At 46.6% G+C, this 26,341-nt stretch overlaps 1 protein-coding gene across 1 annotated transcript in view; it reads left to right on the forward strand.

The window, feature by feature from the left end:
- LOC147709888 (uncharacterized) overlaps positions 1–26,341 on the forward strand; it is a 153,625-nt gene that overhangs the window by 54,073 nt on the left and 73,211 nt on the right. The window contains exon 3 of the mRNA XM_086928327.1: positions 5,607–5,682. Coding sequence (XP_086784453.1) covers positions 5,607–5,682 — 76 coding nt within the window. The remainder of the gene's footprint in view (positions 1–5,606; positions 5,683–26,341) is intronic.

Consider the following 26,341-nt stretch of genomic DNA (forward strand, 5'->3'; position numbering starts at 1 on the left):
TCCACGCTAAATCGGACTACCAGAGGAGGTGGCATTGCCATGGCAGTTAAATCTTGCTTTCCGGCTGAATGGAAAGCGCTCGGGCTACCTGCATGTGAAAGTGCCCTCTTCAAGGTTGCTTTCAGTCATCATTTTACCTTCAGCGGTATGCTCATCTATCGCCCACCGGGCAATGATTCAGCCTTCAAGTCCGCTCTTGCCGATATGGGAAGCTCCTTAGCGCTTGGCTGTGCGAATTTTAACATCATGGGTGACCTTAATATCCATTTCGACAACAGGTCGTCCACAGCCGTTAACACCTTGCTCACGGATCTTGAAGCTCTTCAACTGGTTCAGCTTGTCACCCTTCCCACCCACACTGGAGGCCATATTCTTGATCCTTTTTTTTCCACTCTTGTGAGGCTGAAGGTGTCTGACCCGATGTTGATGGGATGGACGGATCACCTGCTGGTGGAAGCCTTTTGTCCTATTCACGATAAGCCATTTAAACCTGTGGATAGGCCAATTCTTAAAAGGCACTGGCACAAGCTCAAACTTGAAGAGTTCTACAGGCTATTGGAGCAGAAACCCCTGAGCGCTTCTTTGAATGTGGACCATGGGTACCAGCAGTTTTGCACGTGGATTTCAGACGCTCTTGACTCTCTTATACCCATGCGCTGGTCGAAAGGTCACTCGAAGGTACCCAGCCCGTGGTATAATGAGTCCCTTGCCGAGCTTAAAAAAACTTGCCGGAAAGCGGAGAGGGATTGGAGAAGATCTTATGATCCTGCCCTGAAAACCCTGTACTTTTCCAAACTTAAGTTCTATCATAGGGCAATTTGCAGAACACGTGCCGCATTCTATGCTCAGGAATTTCTAGCCAGCACCAATCCATCTAAATTAATATTCAAGGTGTTGAAAGACCTTATGAATAAAAGGGCTACCTCGGCAGAGATCTGCACAGACTCCCATTGCGAGAATTCGGCAACTTTCTTCTTGGAGAAAGTGCAGAAAATTTACAGAGGCTTTGATTTGTGTCGGCCGGATCCAGAGTTAGTTGACCCCAATCTTTTGGGGTATGAGACTTTGACTCTCTTACCTGATTTGTCCACGGAGGCTTTTGATAAACTTAGCCTCAGCGTTAAATCAGGCTCTCCTCTGGACCCGCTGAAGCCAGCTCTCATTAGTACTCTTTCTCTGGTGTGCCGAGCTTCCATACTAAATCTAATCAACATGTCATTGTCAACTGGGACGATTCCTGCGTTATGGAAGCAGGCGGTAGTGACCCCTATTTTAAAAAAGGCAAATTCTGACCCCCTTTTGCCAGAAAATTATCGCCCCATTTCTTTATTGCCTTGGATGGCTAAAGTTACCGAAGCACATGTCAACTCGATCTTGTCTGAACATCTGGCTCGTAATCAGATACTGGACTCCAGCCAGAATGGCTTCCGGCCAGGACACAGTACCGAGACTGCTTTGCTCTATATCATCGAGCATCTATGCCTGGTGCTTGACTCCGGACGTACGGCAGCGCTCCTGCTATTAGATCTGAGCGCTGCCTTCAATACTGTGTCCCACCAGATACTGATTCAACGCTTAGAGGAAGCTGGAGTAGCAGGTATCGCTCTCCAGTGGTTTCGATCTTTTCTCTCAGAGCGAACCTTTAAAGTGGCAATACCACCCTGCCAATCCACCATTTATCCCTTAGACCTGGGGGTCCCACAGGGCTCCTCGTTGAGCCCCACTTTGTTCAACCTCTACGTTAAACCGCTAGCTGCAGTCGTCAAACAGTGGGGTCTGACGATGACCTCATATGCGGACGATACGCAGCTGGCGGTGACACTTAGTAGAGACCCTGAAGTGGAGGCCCCCAGATTCCGGGCTGGACTTGTGGCAGTAGCGAGTTGGCTTCGTACCAATTGCCTTCAGTTGAATGCCACCAAAACTGAGGTGTTGGTCTTGGGGAAACATGCTGAGCTATGGGGAAACCAGTGGTGGCCTTCAGAGCTGGGCATTATTCCTATCCCAGCCTCTGGAGTCAAAAATCTAGGAATTTGGCTGGATCCTGCGCTCACCTTCACAGACCACACGAAGAGGGTGGCAGCCACCTGCTACGGTATCTTGCGTGGCATAAGGCCGGTCTTGAAATATTTTGACCCTCCTACCCGGCAGCTCGTGGTCCAGGCATCAATTCTATCCCGACTGGACTACGGGAGTTCGCTGATGATAGGGGTCAACCAGGCCGAGGCATCTAGGCTCCAAAGGGTTCAAAATGCCGCGGCGCGGGCCATCGTGGGTCTTCCCAGACATTGTTCTGTGTCGGGTACCATCTCGGCCATACATTGGCTACCGGTCAGACAGCGTATCAAGTTTAAGGTGCTCTGTCTGGCCTTTCAAATTATGAAACTATCTTCGCCGCCGGCACTTGCCGACCTGCTCATTCCATACATCTCTCCTAGATCATTAAGATCAGAGGCTCTTCACCTAGCAGTCTGCCCCCGTTTCAAACTTAGCAGAATAGGTGGCCGTTCGTACCGGGTGCGTGCTGCAGGATTGTGGAACTCGCTCCCGGTGCACATCCGAGCTCTGAATGATTTATCCACTTTCAGGCGGGCTATTAAAACTTTCCTGTTCCCCGCTTCTGAGTAGCCGCCCCTTTTTCTTTTCTCCCTCTGTGTGTTATGTTATGGTACCTGTCTAAAGCGCCAGGACGCCCCTTGGCTGGGGCATCTGTGCGCTATAAAAATATAATTAACATAACATAACATAACATAACATAGACGTGCTGAGTGGTATAATCCACTTATGGATGTGCTAAGTGGTATATTCCCACTATGGACGTGCTGAGTGGTACATTCCACCTATGGACGTGCTAAGTGGTACTTTCCACCTATGGACGTGCTTAGTGGTATATTCCACCTATGGGCGTGCTAAGTGGTATTTTCCACCTTTGGATGTGCTGAGTGGTACATTCCACCTATGAACGTGCTTATTGGTATATTCCACCTATGGATGTGCTGAGTGGTATATTCCACCTATAGACGTGCTTAGTGGTCTATTTCACTTATGGATGTGCTAAGTGGTATATTCCACCTCTGGACGAGCTGAGTGGTACATTCCACCCATGGACCTGCTGAGTGATATATTCCACCTATGTATGTGCTGAGTGGTATATTCCACCTATGGACGTTTTCAGTGTATATTCCACCTATGGATGTGCTGCATGGTATATTCCACCTATAGACGAGCTGAGTGGTGTATTCCACCTATGGACGTGCAGAGTGGTATATTCCACCTATAGACGTGTTGAGTAGTATATTCTACCTATGGACGTGCTGAGTGGTGTATTCCACCTATGGACGTGCTGATTGTATATTCCACCTAAGGATGTGCTGTGTGGTATATTCAATCTATGGAGGTGCTGACTGGTATATTCCAACTATAGATGTGCTGGGTGGTATATTCCACCTACAAATGTGTTGAGTGGTATATTCCACCTATGGACATGCTGAGCGGTATATTCCACCTATGGGCATGCTGAGTGTATATTCCACCTATGGATGTGCTGAGTGATATATTCCACCTATGGATGTGCTGAGTGGTACATTCCACCTATGGACGTGCTAAGTGGTATGTTCCACCTATGGATGTGCTGAGTGGTATATTCTACCTATAGATGTGCTGAGTGATATATTCCACCTATAGATGTGCTGAGTGGTATATTCCACCTATAAATGTAAAATGTAAATGTAAATGTAAATGTAAATATACATGTATTTATATAGCGCAAATCGCCCACATCGCAGGCATCTATGCGCTTGCTTAGGGAACCCGTCCTGGTATTCCCCTGTGAGGGGGTATCCACAAGGTGAAAGCCAGGCATCCCGCCGCGAGTGGCCGTTGTGGAGATTAAGCAAGCTATTGCCCAGAGTCGCAGAGTGTGAACCCGTGAGTCGAGTAGGCACCGAAGCGAGAATTATCGAGTCCGTGGAATTATTGAGCCCAACCCCTGTCAGGGCGGGGAATTGAACCCTGGTCCAGGGCCGATCTCAGCTTCCGGGTCTGCCGCCTCTAACCCCTGAGCCACACTTCTCCATGTGCTGCATGGTATATTTTTCCTATAGATGTGCTGAGTGGTATATTCCACCTAAGGACGTGCTAAGTGGTACTTTCCACCTATGGACGTGCTTAGTGGTATATTCCACCTATGGGCGTGCTAAGTGGTATATTCCACCTATGGATGTGCTGACTGGTACATTCCACCTATGAACGTGCTAAGTGGTATATTCCAACTATGGATGTGCTGAGAGGTATATTCCACCTATAGACCTGCTTAGTGGTCTACTTCACTTATGGATGTGGTAAGTGGTATATTTCACCTCTGGACGTGCTGAGTGGTACATTCCACCCATGGACCTGCTGAGTGATATATTCCACCAATGGATGTGCTGAGTGGTATATTCCACCTATGGACGTTTTCAGTGTATATTCCACCTATGGATGTGCTGCATGGTATATTCCACCTATAGACATGCTGATTGGTATATTTCACCTATGGACGTGCTGAGTAGTGTATTCCACCTATGGACGTGCAGAGTGGTATATTCCACCTATAAACGTGTTGAGTGGTATATTTCACCTATGGATGTGCTGAGTGGTGTATTCCACCTACGGAGGTGCTGATTGTATATTCCACCTAAGGATGTGCTGTGTGGTATATTCAACCTATGGATGTGCTGACTGGTATATTCCAACTATAGATGTGCTGGGTGGTATATTCCACCTACAAATGTGTTGAGTGGTATATTCCACCTATGGACGTGCCGCATGTTATATCCCACCTATAGACGTGCTAAGTGGTATATTCCACCTATAGACAAGCTGAGTGGTATATTCCACCTATGGGCATGCTGAGTGTATATTCCACCTATGGATGTGCTGAGTGGTATATTCCACCTATGGACATGCTGAGTGTATATTCCACCTATGGGTGTGCCTAGTGATATATTCCACCTATGGATGTGCTGAGTGGTACATTCCACCTATGGGCGTGCTAAGTCGTATGTTCCACCTACAGATGTGCTGAGTTGTATATTCCGCCTATACATGTGCTGAGTGATATATTCCACCTATAGATGTGCTGAGTGGTATATTCCACCTATAGACGTGCTGCATGGTATATTTTTCCTATAGATGTGCTGAGTGGTATATTCCACCTCTGGACGTGCTGAGTGGTATATTCCACCTATGAACGTGCTCAGTGTATATTTTACCTATGGATGTGCTGCATGGGATATTCCACCTATAGACGTGCTGAGTGGTATATTCCACCTATGGACGTGCTGAGTGGTGTATTCCACCTATGAACGTGATGAGTGTATATTCCACCTATAAACGTGCTGAGTGGTATATTCCACCTATGGACATGCTGAGTGGTATATTCCACCAGTGGATGCACTGAGTAGTATATTCCACCTGTGGGCGTGATGAGTGGTACATTCCACCTATAGATGTGCTGAGTGGTATAATCCAACTATGGATGTGCTGAGTGGTATATTCCACCTATGGATGTGCTGAGTGGTATATTCCACCTACACTAAGAATGTCTTCACATTTTTCTTGTGCAGTTCCAGAAGACTTCCTGTACCTACAAGAAGCGGAGCATCTCATCTCCCAAGCAGACTGGAGAGCGGAAGACCTGAGGTATGGATATAGGGAAGACATTACCTCCGTTGGGTCTTCACAAAATTGTAATTGTAATTGTATTTATGTGGGGGTTACTACCCTTGACGGGGCAATGTAGCTCTTTTCGGCGAGCATCACTTTACTTCAGAACCCAAAAAGGATTAGTAGTAGATTAGTATGGGGAAATATGAGTTACATAGAGAGGTGGTGGACATTTGGGCCTGCTAGTTGGATTAGTAGGATGAAGGAGTGATAGTAGAGGAAGAGTCTAGAAAATATTTATTGGGAGATCATAATAGTAAGATGAGGTTTGGAATGAGTAAAAGAAGAGATGGAGGAGGGGAGAGTATTGAAAGGGATTGAAGATCTCATAGTAGTAAAATGAGGTTTGGAAAGAGTCGATGGAGGGATAAATAAGGGAACAATTTAAAAAGGGTTGTTTGGGAGATCATAAAAGTAAAATGAGTTTTTTGGTGATCCAAGGAGGGATTGGAGGGAGAAGTCTAGAAATGGGTATTTTGGAGATCATAGTAGTAGAATGAGGGTTGGGGTGAGTTGGAGAGTGGTGGTAGAGTATATACTGGGAGAGGTGTAGGGTGAGACAGAGTGGAGGTAGAGGATACACCTAGAGAGGTGTAGCGTGAGACAGAGTGGAGGTAGAGGATATACTGGGAGAGGTATAGGGTGAGACAGAGTGGAGGTAGAGGATATACTAAAGAGGTGTAGGGTGAGACAGAGTGGAGGTAGAGGATATACCGAGAGAGGTATAGGGTGAGACAGAGTGGCGGTAGAGGATATACCTAGAGAGGTGTAGGGTGAGACAGAGTGGCAGTAGAGGATATACCTAGAGAGGTGTAGGGTGAGACAGAGTGGAGGTAGAGGATATATTGAGAGATGTATAGGGTGAGAGAGAGTGGAGTTAGAGGATATATTGAGAGATGTATAGGATGAGACAGAGTGGAGGTAGAGGATATATTGAGCGATGTATAGGGTGAGAGAGAGTGGAGTTAGAGGATATATTGAGAGATGTATAGGATGAGACAGAGTGGAGGTAGAGGATATATTGAGAGATGTATAGGGTGAGAGAGTGGAGGTAGAGGATATATTGAGAGATGTATAGAGTGAGACAAAGTGGAGGTAGAGGATCTATTGAGAGATGTATAGGGTGAGACAGAGTGAAGGTATTGTATATATTGAGAGATGTATAGGGTGAGACAGAGTAGAGGTAGAGGATATATTGAGAGATGTATAGGGTGAGACAGAGTGGAGGTAGAGGATATACCTAGAGATGTGTAGGGTGAGACAGAGTGAAGGTATCGTATATATTGAGAGATGTATAGGGAGAGACAGAGTGGAGGTAGAGAATATATTGAGAGATGTATAGGGTGAGACAGAGTGGAGGTAGAGGATATATTTAGAGATGTAGAGGGTAAGACAGAGTGGAGGTAGAGGATATACCTAGAGATGTGTAGGGTGAGACAGAGTGAAGGTATCGGATATATTGAGATATGTGTAGGGTGAGATAGAGTGAAGGTATCAGATATATTGAGAGATGTGTAGGGTGAGACAGAGTGGAGGTAGAGGATATATTGAGAGATGTATAGGGTGAGACAGAGTGGAGGTAGAGGATATATTGAGAGATGTATAGGGTGAGACAGAGTGGAGGTAGAGGATATATTGAGAGATGTATAGGGTGAGACTGAGTGGAAGTAGATGATATATTGAGAGAGGTATAGGCTGAGACAGAGTAGTGCATTGATGAAAGTCAAGGTTTCTTTTCCAGTATCTTTTGATCACTAGAGCTGGACACACAATTAATTTTGGTAAAATCTTCAGATTGTGTAGAAGATGGTGGATTATTTGACAACTTTAGCAAATCCATAACTATGTGGAAAACACTGCTGACAGAGAAGCACACAATTCCAGAAGCCCTGATTGAACTGTGTGCTATAGTGCATCAGAGGTGAGATATCTATCCACACTTCCACATAATTTCTGGACTTGACTGACTCGCGAAGTAAACCAGTGATGTCCCAGCAGTGAAACTGCTGTGTTTCTGTATATTTATTTCAAAGGACTTCCTTTGTGACCCCTCACCCCACATGGGTCTCATTTTTGCTCTTTCTCATCCCATGTTTCTTTTAAGGCCGAGTCAGATATCTGCTGTTCTATTCAGTAACAATATTGCACGCGTTTCCGCCAGGGCCTCACACACTTGCCAACCTTCTGTAGGCTTTTCAGGTTCCAGATCTGTTCAAATCACAAACACATCTCTTTTTAATCAGACCTAGCCTCCACGTCCGCAAGCCTTGCTCTCTTGGGATCACTTCCTGGGTCAAGCAAGCAGGCTTCATCTCAGCAGCTCCCCTGCATTTGCCACACCGCAGCATCTTCTTGTGTTCTTTTCCCACCTGCGTTTGCTGCAAACGTCTTTGGCTGTGACTCTTTGGGAGCCATTCCAGGCTTCAGTTCCTTTACTCACTGCATTTCCTGCATTTCCTGCATCCATGCTTCTTCCAGGGTTCATGGCCTCTGTTTAGCTGATCTGAAACACACATAGAGGAGTAGAGAGAGGTCAAATAATTGTGGTGGCATGTGCTTTGTGTGAAAATACTGCCCTCACTCACAAAATTGTGACATGCTTTATCATAGGGCTGCCACAGTACACCCCTGCGCAGACCAACGCCTGGGGTGGAGCAATAGGGTGGGGAAGACAAGACATAACATATAAAATGTACAGAAATATTAAGTCAAAATATATTGGGATCACCAAAAGAAAAAGGGCAGTGAGGCATACTAGCAGTAAGGAGGGCTGTCGGTTCATTACTTTTTCCCTGTCACCACCATCCTTCACGTTATTAATCCCGGCCGGAGGGTCCAGGAATAAACTTATGCTCAGAGACACCTCCGAGCTAGTTTTAATCTTCACTGCACTTTTTTTTCATACCAAGCACGTGCCACCACAAATCTTTCACCACTCTCTACTCCTCTATGTGTGCTTGAGTTTGTGGACAAGGGGGCCGGAGTAGAGGGGTTAGCCTCTCACCCCTTCTCTTTGTGTAATACATTCTGCTCAGCTGTCCATCAAAGCCTAGGTGCACACAGTGCCACCGAAAGCTGGCTGGAAACGGGTCATACACCTGGCCCACCTATATATCTAAAATCCTTTTGTCAATTCTCAGCCCTGTGAGGATGGCCTTTGATAGTCCTGTGCTTAATGGTTTATTTGTAAAAATGGCAAAAGGTTTTATTGCTTTTCTAGCTCAGAGTGGGTCGCACTAGGCTAAACTGATACTTAAAAATATTGCTGCAAAAGCAGACCTTTGTAGCAGGCAGATTTAGAGTGTCAGGAACAGGGGTGGGAGCACACCGGTTCACCCCTCAGCAAGGCTCGCCCCTGGCATTATGGTAAATGGAGTCTCATGTTGCTTGCTTTGCTGAAATATTTACGAGTGTTTCACCAGAGTTAGTGCAGATGGTGCTGATCTCTAGACATGTGTTTCTGGTTTGTTAACCGTAATCAGTAGAGATTATAAAATCAGGGCCTTCAGTGGTCATATCACTGAAAATACAAGATTTGAAAAATATATTGTCTATGGGTGCTCAACAATTTCTAGGGACTGGAATCAAGAGAATGCTGAAGTGACTCTGGTATTTTACTGACCTCTGCTGGTTATTTTCTATCAAGAAAGTTAAATAGAGGCAGTTGAACAGAAAGCGGAAGCAGACAAGTCCTAGCGCTAATCTTCAGAGCACACAAAGTACATACACATCAGAGGTCTTGAATGCTCGACCTAAAAATGATGAAGTGCAAGTCATCCTTGTAAGCATGCAGAAGAGGGCTGCTTGTCACAATCTTCAGAGGCTGCCTCAATCGGATGTGTGCTCCTGCCCCAAGTAATGAAGCATAGGAGTCCCTTGGTCTCTGTGCTTATCTACTTTGGTTTGCCTGGAAGTCTAAAATCATAACAAGATCATAATACATCGACCTGCTGTGAAGGAGGTAGATAAGAAGGAGGCGGCGAATGGCTGAAAACCTGGGAAATAGATGATTGCTACCCGGGTCAGAGGATGGGGAATCTATGATCGCCAATGCTGAGATAATAAGGGGTCGATTACTATGTCATTCGGAAAGGCTCCGAACGGCATTCAATTAGTCCGAATCCGATTCGGAACCTGCCTCTCCAACCGACTCAGACACTTTTCCCAACGACCGATGACGATGGTGGGAAAACGTTCAGACTGTACGACTCGGTTCCGGAAAGGCATTGGGAGTGACCCAATGCCTTTTCGGAGCCAGTTGAAGTTGCATCATAGCGGTCTACAGACCACGTTTCCAGCCGAGCGATTAGGATGTCAGTTTTAGACAGCCTTTCCGAATCGGTTGATCCGACAAGGATCGGTTGTTAGAATCTGATTTTTGGGGCGCATAGTAGACCCCCTTAACATGGGGCCCTCTGAATCAGGCCTGTGGGGTTACCCATGGGTCCCCCCTTTCCTTACATGCACAGTGTGGTAGGCACTATAGGGTGACCGTCACAGGGTGCAAAGTTATTCCCAAACACCCCTTTTGTCAATGGGAGCTTGTGTTCTTGTTTGGAACACAGGCTTCCATTGAAGTCAATGCAAGTCTGACCGAACGATGTCCGGAAGCATCATAATTGTTTGGTCGGACTCGAAGGACCCAATTTGGTAGGAAACGATTCTGAAACCAATTCGGTCGGAAGAGTTTCTGGACGACATCGTAATTGGTCCCTAAACATCTTTGCTACCTCATTTTACATACTTGGGGGGACATTACTACCAAAACCCATGAGCAGATACCCTCAAAACTGGGGATCTCTACTATTTGTAGCAGGCAGCGTTTCTTGACTTTGGTAACCAGTGGGAACATTGGTAGAGTGAGTCAGTAGGCATACCACTGCTGGCATATAAAGAAAACACATAGGGTGGATACCCAGCCCCCCGCTGCTTCATGCAACTGGTATGGAAATTAGTGATGTAGCAAGAAGAAAGAACGCAGATGAACTATTCGTGCACCCAGGCACTATTTTCAGCAGAACTAGGGCAAGAGAGGCCAGTCTTAACAACACAACAAAAGTACTTTAAATTGGAAAAGCTGCAACACCAAGCAGTCACTAAATGGTGGGAGGCAGTGACCCTTGAGAATTACCTGGAATGTGGCCGGGTTTAAAGAGGAATGCATATACTGATCACTCCTTCATACAAACGCCCTCATCCAGAGCTCTTAAAGGAGTGGGCTACGAACAGTGGAGAATGCTAAAACCAAATGACGCACATTCTTTTTAAAATTCCTTGGCAAGGAAGAGACACACTCTTGAAAGTCACACATATGCTTAAACAGGATCTACAGAAAATTGAGAGCAAGAATTTATGAGACGCTCTTAACAGAAATCGCAGAGAAGATTGCTAAACTAGAAAATGAGATCCAACTAAAGAAGCAGAGGAAGTTTCTTTGAGATCAAATTGACTATGTATCTGGCAGTATACTGACATTCAGTGGCAAATAAGATGGTTATGTGTAGCATAATGCTACGTTTATTAGAGGGAAAACGTTAGTTCATGAAACAGCTTTGTTTTGTTATTAGTGTTATTTGTATTTGAGGTGTAATGGCATTGCGTAAAACATAGACTTAATCATGTATTTTGTATTGTAGATAACCCCTGACGAAGGGCCAAATAAAAGGCCCGAAATGCATTGGGTATATGAATTTTATGGACATGAACAAAACTTACATATGCTATCGTGGCGCAGAAGAAGGCTTGGATTAGCATTTCTGCCTCATTTAGAATACAGCAAAATTGTAAGCGTTCCCCCTTGTGACATGAGCAAAAATATATTAAAGCCAGAAGAATGAAACAAAAAACGTTGATGATTGTGATGAAAAATAAAGAAGAAGAAAACAAATGACTTATTTGGTGGCATATTTTGTGATGCCTAGAACATTATAGCTGTGCACCCGGCGAGGAGTGGAACCACTCCTTCTTTCAGTGCATTTCATTTAAGCAACATGGTAGGGCTGTCCGCGTTTTCCGGGGAGTTGCACGCGACAGAAGAGAACAAAGAGATTAAAATAACATAATTGGAAGAATAGAAGGTGTGCACCGTGACACTCATCCAGTGCAGTTCGACATCTCTTAAAAAGAAACACATTTCCTGGCTCATGATTTTGACTCAAATAAATCTGTTTCCAAGATAACACATTTACTAAACTGAGGCTTTAGACAGCAGACCTGTCCCTCAAGGTGCACTGCTCTTATCATGGGAGTCATTAAGAACAACACAGACCGAGGGTCAGCGAGGAGCTCACACTGAGAGTCAGCCAGGAGCTCAGGCCTTGGCATTGGAAGTTCAGCCCCTGGGATACACCCCATTGACTCTGCCCAGGATCACACCGAGAGTCAGCCAGGAACCCAGGCCTTGGCACTGGAGGCTCAGCCCCTGCTATGCACTCCATTGACTCCGCCCAGTATCACACTGAGAGTCAGCCAGGAGCCCAGGCCTTGGCACTGGGACTTAGCCCCCGCGATGCTTGCCTGCTCTAAACCACATTGGCTCTCTGCCCGCTGCTGCACCCTGTGACATCAATGTTCAGGAAATCAAAATGTTACCACTCCGCTATCCAACACTTTCCCTACTGTTGCACTCAGCGGATTGGGATTAGTCATTTTTACCCCTATGCAATCCAACACTTATCCTACTGTTGCACTCTCTGGAGTGGAAATAGCAATTTTAATCCCTTCGCTATCCAACACTTTCCCTCCTGTTACACTCACTGGAGGGGAAATAGTAATTTTTACCCTACGCTATCCAACATTTTCCTTACTGTTCCACTCACTGGAGTTGGAATAGTAATTTTTATCCCTACGCTATCCAACGCTTTCCCTACTGTTGTACTGTTGCCCTCTCTGGAGTGGGAATAGAAATTTTAACCCCTACGCTATCCAACACTTTCCCTACTGTTGCACTCAGTGGAGTGAGATTAGTCATTTTTACCCCTACGCTATCCAACACTTATCCTACTGCTGCACTCACTGAAGTGGGAATAGTACTTTTTACCTCTCTGTTATCCAACGCTTTTCCTACTGATGCACTCAGTGGAGTGGTATTAGTCATTTTTACCCCTACGCTAGCTAACGATTTCCCTACTGTTGCACTCAGTGGAGTGGGATTAGTCATTTTTACCCATAAACTATCCAACATTTTCCCTACTGTTGCCCTCTCTGGAGTGGGAATAGTAATTTTAACCCCTACGCTATCCAACACTTTCCCTACTGTTGCATGGAGTGAGATTAGTAATTTTTACCCCTACGCTATCCAACACTTATCCTACTGTTGCACTCAGTGGAGAGGGATTAGTCATTTTTACCCCTCCACTATCCAACACTTTCCCTGCTGCTGCACTCACTGGAGTGGGATTAGTACTTTTTACCTCTCTGTTATCCAATGCTTTTCCTACTGTTGCACTCAGTGGAGTGGGATTAGTCATTTTTACCCCTACGCTAGCCAACACTTTCCCTACTGTTGCACTCAGTGGAGTGAGATTAGTAATTTTTACCCCTCTGCTATCCAACACTTACCCTACTTTTGCACTCTCTGGAGTGGGAATAGTAATTATAACCCCTACACTATCCAACACTTTCCCTACTGTTGCACTCAGTGGAGAGGGATTAGTCATTTTTACCCCTCCACTATCCAACACTTTCCCTGCTGTTGCACTCACTGGAGTGGGATTAGTACTTTTTACCTCTCTGTTATCCAATGCTTTTCCTACTGTTGCACTCAGTGGAGTGGGATTAGTCATTTTTACCCCTACGCTATCCAACGCTTTCCCTACTGTTGCACCCACTGGAGTGGGAATAGTAATTTTAACCTCTCCGCTATCCAACACTTTCCCTACTGTTGCACTCACTGGACTGGGAATAGTAATTTGAATCCCTACGCTATCCAACGCTTTCCCTACTGTTGCACTCTCTGGAGTGGGAATAGTAATTTTAACCCCTCCGCTATCCTACACTTATTCTACTGCTGCACTCATTGGAGTGGGATTAGTCATTTTTACCCCTACGCTATCCAACACTTATCCTACTGTTGCTATCAGTGGAGTGGGGTTAGTCATTTTTACCCCTATGCTATCCAACACTTATCCTACTGTTGCACTCAGTGGAGTGGGATTAGTCATTTTTACCCCTCCGCTTTCCAACACTTTCCCTACTGTTGGACTCACTGGAGTGGGAATAGTACTTTTTACCTCTCTGCTATCCAACGCTTTCCCTACTTTTGCACTCAGAGGAGCGGAATTAGTCATTTTTACCTCTACTCTATCCAAAGTTTTCCCTACTGATGCACTCAGTGGAGTGGGATTAGTCATTTTTACCCCTACGTTATCCAACATTTTTTTTACTGTTGCACTCTTTGGAGTGGGAATAGTAATTTTTACCCATCTGCTATCCAAAACGTACCCTACTTTTGCAATCTCTGGCGTGGGAATAGTAATTTTTACCCCTACGCTATCCAACACTTTCCCTACTGTTGCATTCAGTGGAGTTCGAAAGTAATTTTTACCTCTCCGCTATCCAACACTTATCCTACTGGTGCACTCAGTAGAGTGGGATTAGTCATTTTTACCTCTACGCTATCCAACACCATCCTACTGTTGCACTCACTGGAGTGGGAATAGTCATTTTTACCCCTACGCTATCCAACACTTTCCCTACTGTTGCATTCAGTGGAGTTCGAAAGTAATTTTTACCTCTCCGCTATCCAACACTTATCCTACTGGCGCACTCAGTGGAGTGGGATTAGTAATTTTTACCTCTACGCTATCCAACACTTATCCTACTGGTGCACTCAGTGGAGTGGGATTAGTCATTTTTACCTCTACGCTATCCATCACCATCCTACTGTTGCACTCACTGGAGTGGGATTAGTAATTTTTACCCCTACGCTATCCAACACTTTCCCTACTGTTGCATTCAGTGGAGTTCGAAAGTAATTTTTACCTCTCCGCTATCCAACACTTATCCTACTGGTGCACTCAGTAGAGTGGGATTAGTCATTTTTACCTCTACGCTATCCAACACCATCCTACTGTTGCACTCACTGGAGTGGGAATAGTCATTTTTACCCCTACGCTATCCAACACTTTCCCTACTGTTGCATTCAGTGGAGTTCGAAAGTAATTTTTACCTCTCCGCTATCCAACACTTATCCTACTGGTGCACTCAGTGGAGTGGGATTAGTAATTTTTACCTCTACGCTATCCAACACTTATCCTACTGGTGCACTCAGTGGAGTGGGATTAGTCATTTTTACCTCTACGCTATCCATCACCATCCTACTGTTGCACTCACTGGAGTGGGATTAGTCATTTTTACCTCTACGCTATCCAACACTTTCCCTACTGTTGCACTCAGTGGAGTGGGAATAGTAATTTTAATCCCTATGCTATACAACACCATCCTACCGTTGCACTCACTGGAGTGGAAATAGTACTTTTTACCTCTCTGCTATCCAATGCTTTCCCTTACTGTTGCACTCTTTGGAGTGGGAATAGTAATTTCTACCCCTCTGCTATCCAACACTTACCCTACTTTTGCACTCACTGGAGTGGGGATGGTCATTTTTACCCCTTTGCTAGTCTACACTTTCCCTACTGTTTGTTATGTTATTTTATAGACATTTCTAAAGCGCAGCGGTCACCCGAAGGTTACCTGCTGCTAGCTACTATCCTCTGAGCACTGAGCGACAAATGTACATGTCAAAGAGCCAGGTTTTAAATCCTTTCCTAAATGCCAAGAGGTTGGTGGCATTCCTCAGATGGAAAGGAAGGTAATTCCAGGCCTTTGAAGTACAGGCAATAAAGCTTCTCCCTCCCCACGTAGCTTTTTTAGTGGGTGATACTGTCACCAATTTGGCTTCTAGAGAGCAAAGAGTTCTGTTGGGCATATACCACTGAAACTGCTGCTTCATGTAGTCTGGTCCTGTTCCTTGTAGGGCCTTGTAAATGGTGCATAAAGATTTAAAAGGCACCCGTTTCCTAACAGGTAACCAGTGGAGTCTTTTGATTTCCTTGGAAATTGAAGCAAATTTAGATGTGCCGGTGAGCAACCTTGCTGCCACATTTTGCAACAGTTGAAGTTTATTCAGAAAACATTCTCTATATTCAAGTAAGGATCGTTACAGTAGTCCAGCCTTGACAGGATTAATTCTGTAACAACTGTCCACTTATTGTCAGCCGGCAAAAAGGGCAGTATTTTCTTGATCATTCTGAGAGCGTAAGAGGTGGCTGATGCCACTGCATTAACCTGGTCACCAAAGTTGAGCTTGTCATCAACTATGACTCCAGTTGTATTTAGATATGCTTGTTTAAAGCATGTCCTTAGGAACCTTTGACGTTGTCATTGTTCTATGTGTATTCTAGTTCTATGTACAGGCAGTTGGTACCTCTCAGGGGATGTGAGAGGAGCGGTAGCTCGTTTATCCTGGAAATACACCTACAAGCTTACCCATCGTGTTGTTACAGTTATTTCTACGTACTTAGATACTACATACATTTTGACGACGACGTGGCGAGCAGGAACGAGCTACTGCAACGATTTACGTTTTTTTTCTCAAAGTGTTTGACGAGGAAGTTAAAGAAGAAATTACCAACGCTATGATAAGATTAAGGACTCTGTTTTAAAAAGAAAAATCTACCTCCTCCAGCGGCTGTTGTTCTTCAAAGAAGGGAAATCATCGCATTTCCCCAGCGGCGGGACATCGGGATGAGGTGAGGACGTTAGAGGGAGGGTCCAGCTATCTGTTACTATAATGGATTTACAAGAGCAGCGGTGCACAGTTTTAAAGCACAAAATCATTGCTGTACTTCTTGTGGAAAATCGTTGTGGGGAGAGCTATTCTTGTGTTGAGGAGCAGAGGCAAAATGATGACGCAGTAGAACTTGCGCATGGATTCAGCGAGAGCTCTCAGCGCGTCATGAGTATTCCTTGTCTGTGACTGGGGTGATTACGTGCGTGTCAAGGCACGTCAGGGTCACGTTCAGGTCACCATGCAGAGCCGATTGTTGACGGAGAAAGCGGAAGACGGCATGGAAGAAATTGAAGTTTGACAAACTGTGCAGGAAAGGGTATTTCCTAGTGAACGCGACGTTAAGAAAACGATCGTTTGGGGAATTGCACAGTTGTAAAGGTGACATTATTCAGCAGACTTTTTACGAGTCTATTTTTGGAAATGTATTTAAAAGAAAAACAATATTAATTTCAACAGAGTGAACTGCAGTTAATTCTGGTGGCATATTTTTCAACGTTGTTTTTCAGAAAGGTGTCACAAAACTTATTTTTTTTTCAGACCTAAAGTTTTTGTTTTTTGCTGTTGTACCTACAAGGGGTTATACATTATAGTATAAAATTTGAATTGTGTATCACAATGCTGTCTGTTAATCAACCTCAACCTTTTCGTGAGAGTCCTGGAACATCGCAAATACAACGGAGACAATAGTTTGACGCATTTGAGACCTACATTATTGCCATTGGTGCGTCACGATATAGAGCGGAAAGGAAAAAATTTCTCTTGTTAAATTGTTTGGGGTTTGAAGGGAGAGAAGTATACAAACACTTACCTGTTTTGGTTGTAGCAGTGGGTGAGGAGTTAGAAGAATATCAAGAAGCGGTGAAGAAGCTTGTAATCTGTTGAGGCACACATTTTTTAGGAGGGCACAATTACAAAGTGAGGATATTGATACATATCTCAGTGCATTGCGCAAGTTGTGTGCAGAGTGCCAACTGGAGAATATCGTGATCAATTGGTTAGGGACCAATTTATTGCGCATTGCACTGCCAAACATAATCAATCAATCAATCAATTTATATAGCGTGCTACTCACCCGCTAGGGTCTTAAGGCGCTGGGGGGAGGGGTCAGTTACTGCTCGAAAAGCCAGGTCTTGAGTTGCTTCCTGATGGAGAGATGGTCCTAGGTCAGCCGTAGGTGGATGGGGAGAGAGTTCCATGTCTTGGCCGCCAGGTAGGAGAAGGATCTTCCTCCAGCGGTGGCTCTGCGAATGCGTGGCACGGTGGCGGGGACGAGGTTGGTCGATCGCAGCTGGCGGGTGGGCGTGTAGAAAGTGAGGCAGTTGTTGAGGTACTTGGGGCCCAGGTCGTGGAGAGCCTTGTGTGCGTGGGTGAGGAGTCTGAACATGATCCTCTTGCTGACGGGGCGCCAGTGCAGGTCTCTGAGGTGGTCGGAGATGTGGTTGAGGCGGGGGATGTCCAGGACGAGTAGTGCGGAGGCGTTCTGTATGCGCTGGAGTCTTTTCTGTAGTTTGGCTGTGGTTCCCGCGTAAAGGGTGTTCTCGTAGTCCAGTCGGCTGGTGACGAGTGCCTGGGTGACCGTCTTCCTGGTTTCGGTGGGGATCCATCGAAAGATCTTTTGGAGCATGTGTAGGGTGTTGAAACAGGATGACAAGAAGGCGTTGACTTGTTTGGTCATCGAGAGGGAGGAGTCCAGGATGAAGCCCAGGTTTCGTGCGTGGTCCGTTGGCTTGGGGGTGGTGCCCAGGTCAGGGGGCCAGGCGGAGGGGGATGATCCCAGGATGAGGACTTCCGTCTTGTCAGTTTCAGGCGGCTGTCCTTCATCCACTCGGTGACGTCTTTCATTCCTTCGTGTAGGCTGGCTCTGGCTGTGCCGGGGTCGTTGGTGAGGGAGAGGATCAGCTGGGTGTCGTCGGCGTAGGAAATGATGTTAAGGTTGTGTTGGCGTGCGATGGCCGCGAGGGGGCTCATGTAGACATTGAAGAGGGTGGGGCTGTGTGAGGATCCTTGAGGTACGCCGCAGATTACTTTGGTGGCTGTGGATCGGAACGGGGGGAGGCGGACTCTCTGGGTTCTTCCGGTGAGGAATGAGATGATCCACTCCAGTGCCTTCTCTTGGATTCCGGTGTTGCTGACGCGCTGTATTAGTGTGCGGTGGCAAACTGTGTCGAACGCTGCAGAGAGGTCCAGGAGGATGAGGGCAGCTGTTTCCCCGTTGTCAAGCAGGGATCTGATGTCATCGGTGGCTGCGATGAGGGCGGTCTCGGTGCTGTGGTTGGCTCGGAAACCGGACTGTGAGGGGTCGAGGGATCCGTTCATCTCGAGGAAAGCGGCGAGCTGTATGTTGACCGCCTTCTCGATGACTTTGGCAGGAAAAGGGAGGAGCGATATGGGGCGGAGGTTCTTGAGGTCGGTGGGGTCCGCTATCGGTTTCTTCAGGAGGGCGCTGAGCTCGGCATGCTTCCAGCTCTCCGGGAATGTGGCGGTGGTGAAGGAGATGTTGATGATGTCCCGGAGTTGGGGTGCGATGATGGAGTCGGCCTTGTTGAAGACGTGGTGGGGGCAGGGGTCGGTAGGGGATCCGGAGTGGATGGTGTTCATCGTGCGGGTGGTGGCTTCAGTGTTGACCGGGGTCCAGTTGCAGAGAGTGGTGGTGGGGGGTGTTGGTTCGGTGGTTGGGTGTGTGGTCTGTGCACCGAAGCTGTTGTGTATGTCAGCGATCTTGCGGTGGAAGAATGAGGCGAGTGAGTCGCAGAGGTCTTGCGAGGGTGTGATGTCCTTGGTTCCAGTGCTGGGGTTGGAGAGCTCTTTGACGATGCTGAAGAGTTCCTTGCTGTTGTGGGTGTTGTTGTCCAGTCGTTCTTCGAATGTTGTTCTTTTGGTGGTGCGGATCAGCTGGTGGTGTATGCGGGTGGCGTTCTTGAGGGCTGTCATGTTTTCTGTAGTCTGGTCGTGGCGCCAGGCTTTTTCGAGGGTGTGGCAGTTTTTCTTGGAAGTTTTGAGTTAGTTGGTGAACCACGAGTCTTTCTTGCTGCTGGGTCTGCTGGGTGGGTTCTTCAGAGGTGCGAGGTCGTCGGCACAGTTGGTGAGCCACTGTGTGAAGTTGCGGGCTGCTTCGTTGGAGTCTGTTGCGCTGGCGGGAGGGTTCTGGCTGAGGGAGGTGGTGAGCTGGTCGGCGGTGATCTTGTTCCAACTCCTGCAGGGAGCTTGTTGCGGGTGGTGGTGGGTCGTGGTTCTCCTGAAGTTGAAGTGGACGCAGATTTGATCAGTCCAATGAAGTCCGGTGGAGTGGCTGAAGGAGATGTGTGGCCGGCGTAGTGGGTGGGGGTGTTCACCAGTTGCTTGAGTCCGAGGTTGACGAGGTTGTCCAGCAGGGTGGTGGTGTTGCTGTCATTGTTGTTTTCCAAGTGGAAGTTGAGGTCCCCTAGGAGGATGTAGTCAGAGGAGGTGAGGGCGTGCGGGCTGATGAAGTCTGCGCTGGCTTCGCTGAATTGTGTGCGTGGTCCCGGGGGTCTGTAGATGAGAGTGCCTCTGTGGGTGGTCTTGGGGTCCGTGTGTATCTGGAAGTGGAGGTGCTCGACAGCGGTGAGGGTGTCGTCGGAGTTAGTCGTGATGCGGATGGTTTTCCTGTGGACGATGGCGATGCCTCCTCCGGTCTGGTTGACGCGATCCCTCCGGGTGATCTTGTATCCGTCCGGGATGGCTATGGCGATGTCGGGGCTAAGAAAGCGTTCATCCAGGTTTCTGTGAGGAAGGCAACGTCTGGTGATGTTGTGTCGAGCAGGTTCCAGATTTCGACGGCGTGTCTGTGGACGGAGCGGGTGTTGAGCAGGATGCACTTGAGGTGGTTGTTGCTCGTGCCTGGCCTTTCAGGTGTGGTGCAGGTCCGGAGGCAGGTGAAATTGCAGGCTTGGCAGGTGAAGGGTCTGTGGGGGCGTTTCGGGGTGGCTCGGTAGCAGGCTGGGTTCCGGCCAGGTTTGAGTGCGTTGAGGGTGGAGGCATCGTAAGTCCGTCGTGTGGGCTGGCATCGTCGGGGACCAGGGGTCCTGGTGCTGGGCACGGTCCCGGTGCGGACGGGAGCAGAAGGCTTGCCTCTGGCGCGCGGCACACCCGCTGCACGCGTCCGTGCAGCGGCCTGCATTAAGAAGGGTGGAGGGAGGGAGGAGCAGCAGCTGGGAGGCGGGTGGCGAATGGGAGAGGATGGGGCGGGCCGCAGGGAAGGCAGCGGCGGGAAAGGAGAGCGGGTGGCGGGCGGGGGGAGAAGGGCACGCCCACCACTGGGCCACCAGAGATGAGGCGCAGGCGGGAGCCTGCGGGTGGAGGAGGGCCTCAGACCTCCAACAGCAGCAGTGGCGAGGGCAGCAGGCAGAGCACCAGCAGGGAACGCTGGCGCGGTGGGCGAGCGGACCTGGCCTGAAAACATATACAGCAAAAGTTGCTCACGATGGGAAATCCTACTTTAGAAGAAATCATAAAAGTAGCGAAAAGTCTTGAACTAGCACAGAATTCGATTAAAGAATTAAGTATGAGTGCTTCAAATAAGGAAAATGTTAGTGCTGTAACTTCTACTTCTAATGGCAATGCTACAAAAAAAATCAATGAGAAGAGTATTTTTAGAAAATCAAACATATGTTTCAGATGTGGTTATGCATCACATGGAAAAGAAAATAGATTTTGTAAAGGGAAAAATGCTAAATGCCACAATTGTGGTAAGATGGGTCATTTGGCGAAAGTCTGCCAATCTAACACTAATAGAACTGAGAATGTCAACTGTGTTGTGAAAGATGAACAAGTGAGTGAAAGTGACATGGTTCAAAATTTCAAAGACATGATTGTTACTGTTACTGATGATGGGATTGTAACAGGGGTTCCTGCTGATTGTGTAGATCCTTACGGGATTATCAAATCCCTTAAAAAATTGTTCGATTTCCTACCAACGGATGCTAGAAAGGCGGTAGCTGTCGTGCTAATCCTCTCGCGCCTAGACTATTGCAACGGTCTAATGGCAGGTGTGAAAAAAACCACACTCAAAAAACTGCAGAGCGTCCAGCATTCCGCCGCCAGACTGGTGCTTAAACTCCCCAGGAGGTCCTCAGCATCAACTGCTCTGAGAACCCTCCACTGGTTGCCTCTGCATAAAAGGATTCTTTTTAAGATCCTAATCGTTGCCTTCCGGGCATTTAACTACACTGGCCCCAAATACCAAATTAAACGCTACCCACACTACAACCCCCAGAGGACCCTGAGATCCTCCAACAACAACCTGCTAAAACTCACCAAATTCAACCTAAAAACCAAAGGGGGTAAAACCCTGAAGCATCTATCCTCCAGAGCATGGAACTCCATGCCCCACCACCTAAGGTCACAGACCAAAGAAACTCATTTTAGGAAACAACTAAAAACATGGATCTTCAGTCTCTCAGATGAGTATGTCTTGGCTGCCATCTAATCCTGCCTCTGTAACTACAACTGTATGCATACTATCCAGCTAGCGCCAGGATGCTCCTTCCGGAGCGATAGTTGCGCTCTACAAATACCAAAATACAAATACAAATACAAATACGTGGATGTGTTGGTAGGGGATGTTTGTTTGTAGCTTTTAGTTGATTCAGGAGCTAGGATTACCATGATTACTTATGATTTGTTTAGAGAATCTTGGGATAACAGAACATTGGTTCCTCCAGATAAGGCACCTGTTTCTTATGAAGGACGCAAAATAGATTTAGAAGGTTTTATTGAAGATGTCCTGGAATTTAAAGGAAGGAAAATTCATGGTAAAATGTAAGTTGCAGTTCGGGGATTGAACATATTAGGTTGGTACCACCAAGGACTTTTTGGCTTGGTGTTGAGACCGAGAGCAAGTGAACAAGTGTTGGTAGTACATGATATGCCTGATCCACTTTGTTTGGAGAAAGAGTTGCCCACTGTTTTTTCGGACTCGCTTGGGAAAATTGTAGGGTTCAGACACAGGATCAAAATTAAAAGCAATGCTGTGCCTGTAAAGCACAAAGTTAGATCAGTCCCTTTTAGTCTTAGAGCAGATCTTAAGACAGAAATAGAAAGATTGGAGAAATGTGGTATTATTGAACCAGTGGATTCCAGTCTATGGCTTAGTCCCTTTGTCGTCACACGAAAGAGGAATGGCGATATCCGTTTGTGTGTTGACCTAAGGAGTCTTAATATAGAAATTTGGGTGGATGCACATCCACTCCCGAAAATTGGAGATTTGCTTGAGGAACTGAGGGATGCTCAGTGGTTTTCGAAAATTGATTTAGCCTCAGCATACCACCAGATTTTATTGGATGATGAGTCACGACAATATACTGCTTTTAACTCACCCTTTGGGACGTTTCAGTTTTGGAGGATGCCGTTCGGGCTTGCTCCGGCAGCCTCGGTTTTTCAAAGGGTTATGCAGTCTGTTTTACAGAATATCAAGGGTGTGGTCATCTTTCAGCACAATGTACTTATTTTCAGCAAATACTTAGAACAACATGATAAAATTCTCAGGTCAGTTCTTTCTATTTTTGAAGAAAAAGGTATTGTGGTTAAGAAGAATAAGTGTGAGTTCTGGAAGAGGGAGATTGAGTTCTTAGGACATTTGGTTTCTGGAGAAGGTGTTTGTCCTAGACCTGGTCTAGTAAAAGCTGTAGTGGAATGTCCATCCCCTAAGAATAAGGACCAATTACGTTCATTTTTGGGTTTGTGTGAATTTTATTCACGCTTTATACCTGATTATGCGAGCAAAATGAAAGTTCTTTCTAACATGCTCAGGTCAAATGTCACTTTTGTGTGGGATGACAGTTGTCAAGAAACATTTGATTTGGTTAAGTCTGAGATGACTAATGCCAAAACTCTAAAGGCATACAATCCTAATGACATTTGTACTATTACTGTTGATGCAAGCAACTAGGGACTGGGGGCGGTACTTACTCAACAATCAGGTGAGAAAGAAGTCACAATTAGTTATGCTACCAGGGTATTGAGAGATCCTGAGGTTAACTATTAAGTTATACAAAAGGAATTAATAGCTTGCTACTGGGCTTGTGAGAAGTTCAGGACTTACATTTGGGGAAGGAAGTTCATTATTCAGACGGATCACAAACCATTGGTATACATTTTAGGTGGTGAACGACTCAAATATGCTACACCTAGGATTGCACGTTTAATCACAAAACTTTTGCAATATGATTTTATAACAAAGCACATTCCTGGAAAGGAAAATGTGAGGGCTGATATGTTGTTTAGGCTTCCTTTAAAGGAAGATGAACTACTGGATGTGGAAGATGACAATGAAGATTGTTTCATAGCTGTAATTGGTGTGGTTGAAAATGTGGCATGCAGTGAGAATGAGTGGAAAGATGCTGTTGATAAAGATTTAGATCTTGTTGAAGTAAAAAAAACATTGTGGGAGGTTGCCCCAAAGAGAAAAAAATGTATCAGCTAATATCCAGCTATTTTGGAAGGTGGCAGAAGAATTGTCCATTGAAGATGGTGTGGTTATGAGAGATGGTAGGTGTGTTCCTCCCACCAAGTTAAGAGTTAAATTGATAGATTGTGCACATGATGGACATCTTGGGGTAACTATGACAAAGAAACGACTCAGGCTACATTATTGGTGGCCATCTATGGATAAAGACAAATATGAAAGAGTCAAGGAGTGTGTTGTGTGCAGTGGTGATGAAAAAGGTCTTAAAAGTCATCACACCCCCTCTTCAACCTGAATGAATGAATGAATGAATGAATGAATGAATGAATGAATGAATGGATGTCTTGTAATGCGCAAACTAAACCCGGAGGGCATCAAGGCACAGGCAACATACAGACAAAAGTAACAAAAGACAAATACCACAGAAATTAATACCCCTGTGAGAAGAGCCAGGTCTTCAGGAGTTTACGGAAGATCACAAGTGAGGGTTGGCTGGCAAGTTCAGGGGAGAGCGAGTTCCATAGTTTGGGGGCCAAGGTGGAAAAGGCTCTTCATCCCCACTTAGCCTTTTTGAATCTGGGAACAACGAGCAGATTTCCAGAGGCCGAGCGAAGAATTCTGCTCGGGGTATAGAGACTAACAAGGGAGCTTATCCCTTCAGAACCTGGTCCAAAGACTGCCCTATGGGCCAGGCAGAGGAGTTTGAAAGAGATCCTGGCTTGAATAGGTAGCCAATGGAGATCTTTCTTGGCCAGGGTTGCCGATGCCCGCCTAGGGAGTTTCAGGACCACCCTGGCTGCAGCGTTTTGGACTACCTGGAGACGCTGAAGCGATTTCTTATTAATGCCACCATGGAGCGCATTACAATAGTCTAGCCTGGAGGAAACCAGGGCGACTGTTGACTGTTTGCGGGCCTCAGGCGACAGATATGGTGCAATCTTTTTCAGCGTCCGGATGATAGCACAGCCGGTGGCCACTGTTCTATTGACCTGGAGGTCAAAGGAGAGGGCTGGGTCTATGAGTACGCCCAAATTCCTAGCCGAGTGGGTAGGATGGGAACACTCCCCTAAGGAGGAAGGTCACCATTCCCCCAACCATAAATCCTGGCTCCCTCCGAACACCAAGACCTCCGTCTTTTCCCCATTTAGTTTTAGGTGGTTGCGTATCATCCATTGCGAGTCTGCCTCCATGCACGCTCAGAATTTGAGGGCAGAATCTTTTATCAGCTGAGTGGTGGAGACGATAATCTGGGTGTCACCGGCATACGACAGTACCTGGTACCCAAAATATCGCACAATTTTAGCCAGTAGATGTTAAACAGTAGTGGGCTCAACACAGAGCCCTGCAGAACCCCACATAGCACCGAGTGGGAGGGAGACAGAAAGTTTCCCAACTTTACTCTCCGCCGTCTTTGATGGAGGAAGGAGGAAAGGAGATTCAAGGCACTACCTTCCACCCCTATCCACTTTAGCCTATCGACCAGGATTAAAGGGGACAGGGTGTCGAAAGCTGCCGTTAGATCCAGCAGCACCAGCAGAGTGGTCAGTCCCCTGTCCACCTCCGATCTGATATTATTGACCACAACTGTGAGGGCAGACTCTGTGCTGTGGGCAGCACGAAACCCATGTTGGGAAAAATCCAGCAGGTTCGCACTCTCCAAATGAGAGGCCAGATGGCGGCTGAGATGGGCCTCCAGCATCTTGGCAGGTGCTGGAAGTAAGGATATGGGCTGAAATCTTTTTAGGACTTCAGGGTCCAGGGAGGCCTTTTTCAAAAGCTGCTTAATAACTGCGGTTTTCCAGGGTACGGGAAAGCTCCCTTCGGTGATGGCCATATTCACCACCTCCAGCAGAAGGGGAAGGACCACCTCTCTATAAGCCTTTAACGTTTTTAAAGGGCAAGGGTCCATAGGAGAGCAAGACTTGGTGGCTTCAAGGAGGCGGTTTAGTTCTTCCAGGGGCAAAAGAGGAAAGCTTGCAGGACAGGGACAGGGACCCGATTCTGAGGCCTCAACCAGGAAGGGAGAGGTGGAGGGAGGCATGGATGCCTGTTTAGCGTCCAACTCCAAATTAAGGGTTTCAAGGGAGTTGTGTATGTCAGCAATTTTTGAATGGAAAAAGCTTGCAATGTTGTCGCAGAGCTCCTGTGTCTCCACAACAGAATTGGCAGCTTTGGGTATCGACAAAGTGTCGATGATTTTAAAGAGCTCCCTCGATGATTTTAGCTATGCAATGATATTGCTAAAATAGCTCTTTTTTTCCTCGGCTATCGCCTTTTTGTATTCCTTTAGGGCCAGTTTGTGTTGGATCTTCCCCGGGGCGTCGGGTTGTGCATACCAGGATCTTTCTTTATGTCTGCACTTTTGCCGTAGAAGTCTAAGTCGGTCAGAATACCAGGGTGAGGAGGGACTTTTCCTGGCC

This window comes from Lissotriton vulgaris, chromosome 6, assembly GCF_964263255.1.
Source record: "Lissotriton vulgaris chromosome 6, aLisVul1.2, whole genome shotgun sequence".
Taxonomy (NCBI): domain Eukaryota; kingdom Metazoa; phylum Chordata; class Amphibia; order Caudata; family Salamandridae; genus Lissotriton; species Lissotriton vulgaris.